Source organism: Colobus angolensis, unplaced genomic scaffold (assembly GCF_000951035.1).
Source record: "Colobus angolensis palliatus isolate OR3802 unplaced genomic scaffold, Cang.pa_1.0 Scaffold245, whole genome shotgun sequence".
In the NCBI taxonomy this organism is placed as follows: domain Eukaryota; kingdom Metazoa; phylum Chordata; class Mammalia; order Primates; family Cercopithecidae; genus Colobus; species Colobus angolensis.
The window spans coordinates 3,041,548-3,053,765 of record NW_012115655.1 but is presented as its reverse complement, the minus strand read 5'-3'; the positions used below and the strand labels follow the sequence as shown (position 1 = coordinate 3,053,765).

General features: G+C 36.1%; 1 protein-coding gene across 1 annotated transcript in view; it reads right to left on the bottom strand.

The window, feature by feature from the left end:
* Positions 1 to 12,218, bottom strand: part of VPS8 (vacuolar protein sorting 8 homolog (S. cerevisiae)) — a 251,525-nt gene that overhangs the window by 207,847 nt on the left and 31,460 nt on the right. The window contains exons 9-14 of the mRNA XM_011945863.1: positions 6,780 to 6,904; positions 5,953 to 6,039; positions 3,418 to 3,485; positions 1,977 to 2,130; positions 1,814 to 1,873; positions 122 to 273 (exon numbers count right to left, since the gene is read on the bottom strand). Of these exons, the coding sequence (XP_011801253.1) occupies positions 122 to 273; positions 1,814 to 1,873; positions 1,977 to 2,130; positions 3,418 to 3,485; positions 5,953 to 6,039; positions 6,780 to 6,904 (646 nt within the window). The remainder of the gene's footprint in view (positions 1 to 121; positions 274 to 1,813; positions 1,874 to 1,976; positions 2,131 to 3,417; positions 3,486 to 5,952; positions 6,040 to 6,779; positions 6,905 to 12,218) is intronic.

Genomic DNA, 12,218 nt, shown 5'->3' with positions numbered 1-12,218 from the left:
TCCCATGCTAATCATTAAAGCCTCAGATAAAAATTAAATAGGTTGCACTCTCTCCAAAGACTTATGATAGTAACACAAATTTATTTGACATATTATTAAATTACTGATGAATAAAAAAAACCACAACAGGCTTTCTAATGGACGTAGCATCATATTAGGACTTACCAATAGAAAATGAACGACATCTCCTCTGCAGAAGGCAAGCATGGGATTCACATAATTTTGCACTGCTACAAAGTGCCAGGCCAGCAGCGGCACACTGGAAGGATCCATCTAAGTAGGGAGATGGAAAAAAAAATCATCACAGTTGATAAACAAGGGGACAAAGAGACAACTGTGGTTAAAAACAGCATCTGACTAGTGTTCCTTGATAAAAACTTTCTCCAATTTCTCAGTAAAGCAAGAACTAACTGGGAAGTGTCACGAGGGAACTTTCTGGGTTGATGGTAATGTTCTACATCTTGATAGGAATTTGAGTTACAAAAGTGTTAAGCATTTGTCAAAGTTCAGCAAATGTACACTCAAGATCTGTGCACTTCTTTGTATGTAGATTCTACACCTAAGGAAAAACCTAAAGAAGTATTAAACTCTAGCTAATAATATGTATGCTAAATATTTAGGGGAAAGAATACTGGTTTGTGAAATTTCCTTTGAAATACATAAAAAATATAATTTGATAAGTGGACAGAGGGATGGGTATATGGACAGATATGTAATAAAGGGCAGTAATGTTATATATAGAATTTAGATGGCAGCTATACAAGTATTCAATGTAAAATTCTTTCAACTTTGTTTGAAAATGTTTATAATAAAATGTTGAAAAAAAACCAATAAAAACATTTAAAAAAAGCAAACACATACTACCATGAAAAATATCTCAATTTGCCAATGAAGCTAATCTAACAAATGTTAATGGCCATCTAAGCCAGTTTTGCCATCTGAAAGGACAGACCTACTTCCCCTAGGGCCCAGGGACACACAGGGTACCAACAGGAAAACAAAAGTGAGTTCCTTCACCATAGGGGATGCTTTCTGCACCAGCCAGAGTTCTGTACCACCAATCGCCATCCCTTCCTATCAATACCTCTCCTCATATATACATTGGAAGATCACAACTCTGAAAATAACCAAGAAGAAAAGAAAGGGAAAACTGGTATATAAATAACACATGCCAGGAAGTATCATCCTCCAAAGTAAAATACCAGAGGCAGAAGCCAGGGACAGCACATGTAGTAGCAATCTACAACACATATGACAGTGGGGTCTACTCTATCCACAGTTCAGTGCCAAAGCTGCAGACAGTGAGTATAAGCCTGTCTCAGCACAGGAGCCATGTAAAAATAAGTATCTTTTAAACACTGAAAATCAAGGCTTGGACTCAATAAATCAACTTATCCTTCAACTTTAAATCTGATAAGGGAATTTTATTGCCCTCAGAAGGACACTGAATGAAGTAGGAAATTTCAATGCATAAAGTTAGGTGTGACCACAGAGTGCCAGGACAGCAATATACAGAGACTGTCAAGTTGAGGTTAAGAACAAAAGCCAACTGTATGCTGTCTATGAGAGAAAAGCTTAAGGGGATAAATGTAGAAAAGTACAAGATCTCATGCTCCCTAGGACACTGTGCTGGTCATCAGCTTATAACGCTTTGATCACCTTAAGGCAAGTCCAGCCAACGATCTCTGGAGCACTGACTTTCATCCTGTCTAGTTTTCTGACAATCTCATAGAATTCACCCCTTGCAAGTCATCTCTCTCAACCTCCTGACATGGTCCTTCCTTTGGCCAATAAGATGGAGGGACTTACTTACCCGGCCATAGGGAAAAGTCATCCATACTTTCAAGGATGGTTTCAATCCAATGACCAGTATCTTTAAGAGAAAAATATGTTTTCAATATTGACCTTGTAATTTTCAAATATTTGGTATTCAAAGTTTCTAAAAGTTCTGAGTTTTAACTTCTAAATGCACTTACTTTTGTTAAGGACGCCATGGCCAATAATGAAAACTGTGTGATGGGATGATCTTTCAACTCAGGCTTAGAATGCAGAGGCTCAATACAGCAGACTTCACCCTTGGAACCACTGAACAGACATCTAGATTCACAGGTTCTCACTCCCATCACTCTCCTGAAAATGTAATTAGAAAATTCAGAATCAATTTAGCAATGATTCAAGGCACTACTATCTCTTGCTTGGCCTACTTTAATAGCCTCCTACCTCCTATTCTTAACCCCCAACAATCCAAGCTCCACAGGACTGCAGCATGATCTTTTTATCATACAAGTCAGATTCATTTATTTTTCTGCCAAAAACAGTCTACTGGCTTGCTACTGTACATAAAAAATAAAATCCAAACTCTTTCCCATGTCTTAAAAGGATATGATCTGGCTCCTCCCTTCACTCCTCTCCCACTATTGTGTTCCTGACAAAGTCACACTCAAGCCATGCCTGCTTTCTTCAATCGCTCTAGCAGGCCAAGTTTGTGGTCACCTCAAAGCCTTTGTGTCTGAATGTTCTCTGCCTGGAATATATCCCTCAGATCTGTGCATATGTTGACTGGCTCACCATTCAGGTATTTTTCCAGATGTTGCCCCTTCTGAGAAAGGCATTCCAGAATCATCCTCAAGTGCAATCTAGCGCAATCCCCTGTCTTGCTTTCTTCGCAGTACTTAGACCCATCTGAAGTGATTTCATCTATGTGCTGTTTGCTGTTTCCTTACCCTTACTGCAGCTAGAATGTAAGTTCTCTTAGAGCAGAAACTTTGCTTGGTTCACAGTTATAACTCTGGGGTCTAGATAAATACCTATACATAGGAGATGCTCAATAAACATTAACTGAATAAGAATATGTTTTTTTCAGAAATTACTTTGTGCTTAGCATTGTTAGAAGCTATGAGAAACACAAGAAACAAAGACAGTTCTTAACCTTGGAGAACTTATGGAAACATAATACGCAATGAATATTATGTTCTACTTTTCAAAAAACTCTGCTTCCTAAACGCTGTTTGATATGTCTATACAGTCTTTGCTATTAAAGAGCAAACATGGCAATTCTAAGATAATTAAAAACCTGTTTACACCTGCCCATTATGATTATAATCAACTGGGCCTTGAGCCTAAACCAAAATTAGTGAGCTACTCCAGAAGACTGGTCCCAAGCTTGACAGCACATAAGAATCTCCCAGGAAATAGGAGTCTAGAATCCCAGCTCATATCTACTGAGATAAAACTCGGGAGGACCAGGCCCAGAACTCTGTTTGTTCTATTAATATAAGCCTTCCCAGCTAATTGTAATACACAATCATAATCTACTCTCAATTACAGGGGCTTTCTAGACCTCTTCATGTTCAATTTCAAATCATTTAAACAGAGCTAGTCTTTTCATTTGTCAACAGATGTCCACCAGTCTCTTACTTAAATGTCAATTCAAAAACAGAGCCTCCGCTGTCATTGCAAATTGCAAGAGTTGGGTCATCTGTAAACTAAACAGAGAAGGAATTTATTTTCTTGTAGATTTTTAAACAGTCAAGTATTAAGAAGGAAAAAATTATACAATTTTGAAAAACTACAATATACACATTTAATAGCTTTTGAAATAACCTAAACTAGATTTAGTGCTCATTACTCTAAACATACAAACTTACCTTTATTTAGAGTAATAATGGTCCAAAATCTTAAAAAAAAAACAGAGGCTTTCAAAAAAGCAAAACCACCTTTCATCAGGATAAAAGAAAAATACAAACTATGATTGATAAAATTTCTAAAGTTCTCTACTTGGGTTCTTACAATAACTTTTTGTAACTTGCTATTATTAAATAAATGAGATCCTCTGGTTACATTTGCACCTGTCCAGTTTTCAAGAACAGCGACTCTAAAAAATACTTGGTATTTCTGAGAAATAAACTTATCTGAATATGTCTTCTGAATAACTGAAAAGTAAGTCCACTGTATCTAAAACATTTTAACTTTTCATATACAACTCTTCCCAAAATGTGCTACCTCCTTGATCTTCTTCCACAGCAAAGACATCAGTTATCACTACCTTAGAAAACTCAGAATAATAAATAATGTTCACAATGACAGACAGTCCTCAGGTGACCTGAAGTATGGTCAATGTTGCAGGACACAAAAGGAGTAAAGTGAACTTGTGCCATTTACAGTGACTATCCTCCCTAAACTCAAAGGTTGGTGAACCATCCTAAATGGCATGCCTCAGGTTCTCAGTCAGGGATGGCTGAGGTACTGGAGGCCCCTGTAAAATTCTTCTTCCTTTACCCAAACACACGCATAGTTAAAAAGCCCCACAACTTTCCTCTTACGGCCTAGATGAGCAGTTGCCAGAGTGGGAAGCATATACCTTAAGTATGTGCATGAAATGGTCCACCGGAGTGCAGGAAAAATAACAGAACTTGTATTTGTTTAATTTTCTATTTCTTGTGTATGTGCTTTATAATGTACATAAAACTTAGTAGAGTAATACATCCATATAAATACACACATACACATAAATACCCACAAAGAATGAAATTTCAAATTGTTATTGATGAGATACAGGCTTAAGTTTGAAGAACAACATGTAGGAGTATTAAAATGTAAGTGGTTGATGTCAATAGAAGACTTCAGAAATATTCAACCCTATGTATCTTACTCCAGTGTTATTACTACATGTACCACCTTCATCACCATTGTCAGGCAACACGATGACTCCTACTACATATTATTTATCTCAACTGCATTCTTCTCTTTTCTCTCTGCCTTCATCTCTTCTGTTTCTTATTCTTTCTCCCAACATTTTTTTCTGCAAAAGGATTGCTCTTGTATAAACACCACCATCTAGTTTTTCCTTCAATCAAGTATTTATTGAGAGCTTCTATGGGTAAATAAATGACAAAAATAAATGACAAACAGATTGTGATTTCAAAGATGCTCATCTAAGAGAGATAAGACCTATATACAAACAACTATAACATATTAAAAGTCGGCACAAGCCATATGAAAAGAGGTCAAGATATATTGCCATAATGCTCTGAAAGAGGAGAAATTCTCTCCACTTTTACTTTTTTACTTGTCTTGGTTGTTTTCATTGTTACTAAATGTTTCAACGCCGCTCTGTCACAGAAGACTTTTTTGTAACTAACCTAGATAGAGACATACAAACTCCAGATGCTTCCAGACTTTAAAAAGGATACTTACAGATGACAGAGCTCTGCAGAACTAAGCAACAAAATGTGTACATGATTAAAATCTAGAAGATCTGATTTTAGACTTTTCTAGTTATAATCCTTTACCTTTTATGCTTCTGAACATGAGCTTGATAGCATGGAAGAATCAACATTCACACTGTATTTATAAATGAAATCTGTTACCTAAGTCAGTTTATTTTTTCAGGCCTGTAAGGAGAAAGCCAAGACTAGGATCTTAATGCTTTCCCTTTAGAGGCCTGAAAGAAAATAAACCAATAGATTCATTTCTAAACATAATCCAAACCTTGGTTCTTTCACGATCTGTTCCTTAAACCTCAGGCAACTCCCAAAAAAGGGTGACAGAGCACACTACCTCAGCAATAAAATTTGGATGAACTAAACAAAGGTAAAAAGACTTTTTAAGAGTTCCATATGAGTTTCAGCAGGGTGCTGCCCGTCTTTACTGCCAAACTCTAGTCTAGTAACACATCAATTTGCCCTTTTTGCCACTACATCAATTAGACTTCAGTACAACTTGAAGCTGAATATTTCCATAGTAGCCCATCTCTAGTTTTAACCTGGAAAAACAGTATGTTGGGCTAGTCAAAAGACAGCTCAATGTTACGGATTCTATTTATGAGGTAATGTTCAGCTTCATGTTAAATACATTTTTTGGACTCTGATTATCAATATAGAGAAATTTATTTTAAAATAAACACAAAGGCATAATAAAAAAATTATTAGAAAAAGAAAATAAAGCTATTACCTTGATATGCAATATTGCTGTTCCTGGAGGATGAGCATCTGTTATTGATCTTAGAAGTTTTCCACTGGCCAAATCCCACATGGTGATCTATAAGACAACTAAGTGCTTTAAAAACAAATTTATCGCTCTTTTTTGGACTTAAGTATCCTGTCTTCTGGTTGGGATAATCTATTCCTTGACTATAAACATTGCAGGCAAAGAACTATAAAGTTAAAACATACCTAAAGGTTGCAGATCCATTAAAGCACTGAGCCTTTATTCGATCTTCATTTATCCCTCATCCTGTCCATCCTACTTTTCCCTTTAGATTTTAAACGTTCTCATACTGAGAGACAAAAGATATTTCTCTAATAAGTCAATCTGTTTAGCACTGGTAAAAAGTATAGGAAGGCCTTAATGCCAAACTAGCTAGGGATGTATAAATCGGAAGATAAATAAAACCATAACCTATTGCCAGTTTCAGAAGTAGAAAAAAATGCAAAAATCGTTATCCAGGAATGCAGAATCTTTCTAAAAAGCAGCCTTCATTATTTACATGACTGTAAGGAAGTACATTTTATATAACACCCCTGGTTGGTTTACAAAAATTATTTACCCAAATAGACACATGAACTAGGATATATAAAAATTACAGACTCTGGGTCAGTTGATAACAATTAAGTAAAATTTTGAACAAGACAAAAATCAGATTCAGCAATCTCTGGTTAGCTCTACAAACATATTACTTCATAACACATATTTTGTGGTCTTTGATCTAAGATATTAGTTTTTTTTAATTGATCTTATTTTAACATTGTCTTATGAATTAAAGGAAGTTCATATCTTACCTGTCCTTTAGCAAAGCCACAAAGAAGTCTTGAGCAATCATTGTTGATACTGAGGGCAGAGATAGCGCCATACTGACCTCCAACACTAGTGCTACCCAGACAGAGTCGCAAAGCTTGATTCTGATCTAAAGAAAGCAGTTTTTAAAGTCAAGTGAAAGAAATGCAAGAGAGTGAATACATCTAGTACAGGCATGCTTTCAAAGACTTGGGAAGTGACAAGAATCAAAAGCAGCAGACAATGAAGTCACATTCATTTTTAAATATATTTACTGGGCAACTAGCAGATGCTGGGCATTGAATTAGACACTTAAAAATACAGGAAAAAAAAGGCCGGCGTGGTGGCTCATGCCTGTAATCCCAGCACTTTGGAAGGCCGAGGTGAGTGGATCACCTGAGGTCAGGAGTTCAAGACCAGCCTGGCCAACATGGTGAAACCCCATCTCCACTAAAAATACAAAAATTAGCTGGGCATGGTGGCTCACGCCTGTAGTCCCAGCTACTCGAGAGGCTGAGGCACAAGAATCACTTAAACTCGGGAGGCAGAGGTCGCAGTCAGCTGAGATCACACCACTGCACTCCAGCCTGTGCAACAGAGTGAGACTCGGTCTCAAAAAAAAAAAAAAAGAATACAGAAAAAAAAAGATCTACAAGAAAGCATAATATAAAATGCTAATGATAAGCCAAAAAATCCATATGAAATCTGTATCTCCTTAAACAAACCGTCATCTGTCTCATCCTAGAATTGTATTTCTTGCTATTTTTAAGATGCAAAGTTATGGGGAATACCATCATCTTTTAAAATAACTACAAAACTTCAAAACTCAAGAAATGTAATTTAGAATTTGGCTGAAATTTACATTTATATTATCCATAAAGAAAATTTACTAAGCAAATTAACAGTGCAAATTACAGAGTAAACATTTAAACAACTTCAGAAAATTATTTCAAACATCAAAATTTGATATGCTGAAAGTGGCTGGGCATGGTGGCTCACACCTGTAATCCCAGCACTTTGGGAGGCTGAGGAAGGAAGGGTCACTTGAGGTCAGGAGTTTGAGACCAGCCTGGCCAACACAGTGAAACCCCATCTCACTAACATAAAAAATATAGCCGGGTGTGGTGGTGGGCGCCTGTAATTCCAGCTACTCGGGAGGCTGAGGCAGCAGAATCACTTGAACCCAGGAGGCAAAGGTTGCAGTGAACCAAGATCATGCCACTGCATTCCAGCCTGGGCGACAGAGCAAGACTCTGTCTCAAAAAACAACAACAACAACAACAACAAAAAAGCTAAAAGCAAGTAATTCAAATATCTATTAGATTAAGTTTGATAAGGGCGAGGATCTTGCCTTAATCACCTCTGATTTCTCCAGGAGGCACTTAAATATTTATTAAATTCTGTTATCTAATAATTAAAAGAAATTTCTCTAAGGTTTCTCCTAGGCAATGTTTATTTTGTCTAGAGTTCATTATTATACACACTTGGAAACAATGAAATTAAAAATTTAAATGTCAGAAGGCATGCCTACAAAATATAATTATTTAGAAGAAAGCAAAAAACACCATATTTCCACAAACTGGAGTTTTCTCAACTTCCCCAGCACTGTTTGTGCCTCCCTTAATTATCTACATGCAAATTTGGGGGTATGTCTTACTTCCCCTATTACACTATGACCTCTCTGAGGGCTAAGATCATGGCTGAATTAACACTCCCAAAGTACCTTGCTTAACGCCTTGTGCTTAGAAGGCATCTGACAATCATCTGAAAAGCTTTCACATTTGCCAATTCTCCTTCTATAAGAGTAAATCTAGTTATCAGACACAGTCATTCATTCTCAGGTCTAAGGAATAATATTAGGTCAGTCCTTTTGTCCATTCAAAGTGAATACTGTAAGAGTATTTTTCTGTGCTCATAAACAGACTTAAATAGTAATGCCCCCTTCCCAAAAAAGAGTTCTGAAACAATGAGTGTAACTACATAGCACACAGAAAATACTCGATTTTTTTCACTCATTTTGTATTTTAGCTTTCCAAGGTGAACACTGAAAAGGAATAAAACTCATAAATATACAAGGTCTGATGTATTTTAAAAGTTACTGTCTTTATTCACATCTAGAGTTTTACAACTACAGATATTTTTCAATACATCCTGACTGTTCTCCCCCTTACAATTTTTTCACCCTTCCTTCCTTGATTTAATCCAAATTATAAAATTTCCCTTTATTCTATAATTTTCCTGACTCTAAATATAACATCACATTTTATTTTGCTCTTCCAAAACTACCTACCTAAAATAATGTTTTGCATGATCCTTATTTCATCAGAACCACCCTGTATAGTTAGTGGATTTTCCACATATCTTAATTTGCAAACTGTCATGATATGATGGTTGGGCAATAGTATTCCATATATATCTCTACTCTGGGTCACATGTATAGCTAACAGATGGACTGAAAGTAAGAGGACAAGGATAGAGTTGGTATGAAATTTCATACCCTGGAGTTTGGACCGCTTGCCTTCCAGGCACAGAGCGATGTCTAAGCAGCATACTACCAAGATCCTCTGTAGTCCCTGCTTTGAGATTCAAACTTCACAGAGTTCTGATTCACCAATACTTAAAGACTCTCACTACTACTTTCTAATTTAACAATGTTCATACTTTATATCAGACTATTTCAGGCACAGGAAGTATGAACAGGAGAACTGAGGATATGATAACAAAGAGAGTAAGGGTACCACGAAGAGGAAATAGAAAAGAGTGGCAATGGATGAAATGAGGGAAAGAAAAGGACATAACTTCTAAATTAAAAACCAAACATGACCGTGCTTTCCTGACTGCTGTTCCCACATACCATCAACTAGCTAAGACAGGGAAGTAAATTATCAATCTTAGCCATTCCTGAAATATGGATTAAATTTACAGCCCACAAATCTGTTAATGGAAACATTCTCAACTTTTTTCTTGATTTTTTACAATGTATTTGTTGTTTTTACAACGTCCCTTTAGAAGGTATCGTGACTATGAAACCAGATACCTGGATTTTAATTCCACCCCTACCCCACAGATAGTTACGAGCCTTACAACTACAGCATGTCTTGGTAATTTTAGAAATGTTACTTAAATTCACTTAGCCTCCCTATCTTCATCTGTAAAATGTAGAAAATGCCCATTATCTCACTGTGTTGCTAAGAGGAATAAATGAGTAAAGTAAGATAATGCACCAAGGAACCAATTCAGTGTCCCCTGAATAGTATTAAGTGCTCATCACAAGCTAATTTATAGATTACATTCATATATACATTTAAAAAAAACAGCAGGGATGGTGAGAGACATGATGGACAGTGTAACAAATGTAATCTACTTTGACTCCATAAAGATATTTATCAAACTCTTACTACTATCTTCATACATTCTTTTTTTTTTTTTTTTTGAGACGGAGTTTCGCTCTTGTTGCTCAGGCTGGAGTGCAACGGCACGATCTCAGCTCATAGCAACCTCCACCTCCCAGGTTCAAGCTATTCTCCTGCCTCAGCCTCTCAAGTAGCTCGGATTACAGGCATGCGTCAACACACCCAGCTAATTTTGTACTTTTAGTAGAGACGGGGTTTCTCCATGTTAGTCAGGCTGGTCTCAAACTCCCGATCTTAAGTGATCTGCCCACCTCAGCCTCCCAAAGTGCTGGGATTACAGGCTTGAGCCACCGTGCCTGGCCACTCCTCTTCATACATTCTATCCTTATAGTACCATTTTAACAAACTTGCTGTTATATAATCTAGACTAAATTCAGAAAAGGTAGACTTTCTGTGGAAAGAAGAAAGCAGTTTTATTGAGGAGGTTTCTCCCGCTAGAGTAACTAAACATTCTGCAGTCCAGAAAATTCTGGACAATTCTGGGAAATGATATTTGAGCAAAATAAACATAAAACCTCTTCAAAATACTTAAATTCCATGGATACATGTAAAGAACAAAATGACCTGGACAGAAGGTGAAAATGAGAGCTACTCCAGATTACTCTTGATTTCATGAATTTAGAAGGAAAAATTCTATTCTCCTCCTCCTCTCTGAAGTCTCCTTTGTCTACAGTTGGAAAAAGTTATTAAATTAACAGTATATCTAATTTCACTTCAAAGTCACATAAAGGTATATTTGATTAGTACTGTCAAATTTGTGTTTTAAAAAAATTGCAGGGTCTTAATAATGGTTACCCTGGCAAGAAATATGAAATGAGACTATCACCTTTCTTATAAACTTCACTGAGTCAACAAAGAGTTTTGCCTATGAAAAATTAGAAAATCATCAAATGGCACAAATGCAAGGAATTACTGTTTATGATAGTAATATAGCTTACCAATTTATTTAGATAACTTGAAGGCCAAATATCACAAACAGCACATCTATTTGGCATTGCCCTGAATTATATCTGTATCTTTTATTAGTATGTCTTTCAAAGTACACTTTGCTTAGAGTAGATCTCCTCAGTATATTCTGGACTTAAGAAACATGCTGAATAGCAAAGAAAAGTCACAAATAATGTACCAAGTCTGTAATAGCCCTAAAATCTAAATTTGAACATACTTCAAGAATTTCTGTTAACTCTTTCCATATACCAAAATTAGCCCAATCCTCTATTTCTTTACCCTCAATTAGTTTTAATTAGTTCCTAAAGACTATCGAAGAAGGAAATACCTGCATCCTAGCAGGAATCCAATTTAATTGTGTGTGTGGAACTCTACCTTTATTGGCCAATATTCACTATTCTTTAATGCTACTCTTTTCTTATCCTTTATTCACACTAAAATATTCTCTAGGACCAAGGGAGAAAAGATCTAATCAGGAAACATTTTTCATCAATGATCATAAAACAACAGAAGCACTTTTACCTGACCTCCATCAAACCAACTCACAGAATTCAAGTTCTCCTTCCCTCTGTAAGGATGATTGACTGAAGCCAGGGCATACTGAATCCCCATGGCTAGTTGGATATCTTCCAGAATGCTGATGCTTACTATGAGTCAGCTGTATTCATTCCCAAGCCTGTTCATGCCACTGTAATGCTACTGTACTTTAAAACTTAAACAGTAAATAAACTAATGAAACAGTGAAAAAGAAAGAGCTGCTGTTTCCATGAACATTAAATGGATGATTTAGAAAAACTTGGTAAAGATGAGTTTCTTTACAAAACTGTCACAAAATAAGGTGTTCATAATATAACAGGATTTTGCATGCAATGATTGATTCACAGGTGCTTAAGCTTTTACCTCATTTTTAAAACTTAAAATGGCAAATTTTGCATGACCCATTAATGATAAAGTTTATGCCAAAAAAGATACTTCAGGACTCCAAGTGGCAAATACAAACTCAAAGAAAAAGTTTGGGACTGCATCAAAAGATCAAGGAAAAATGAAAATTTATGTATTTTCATTTAAAACATTGAAGGTATA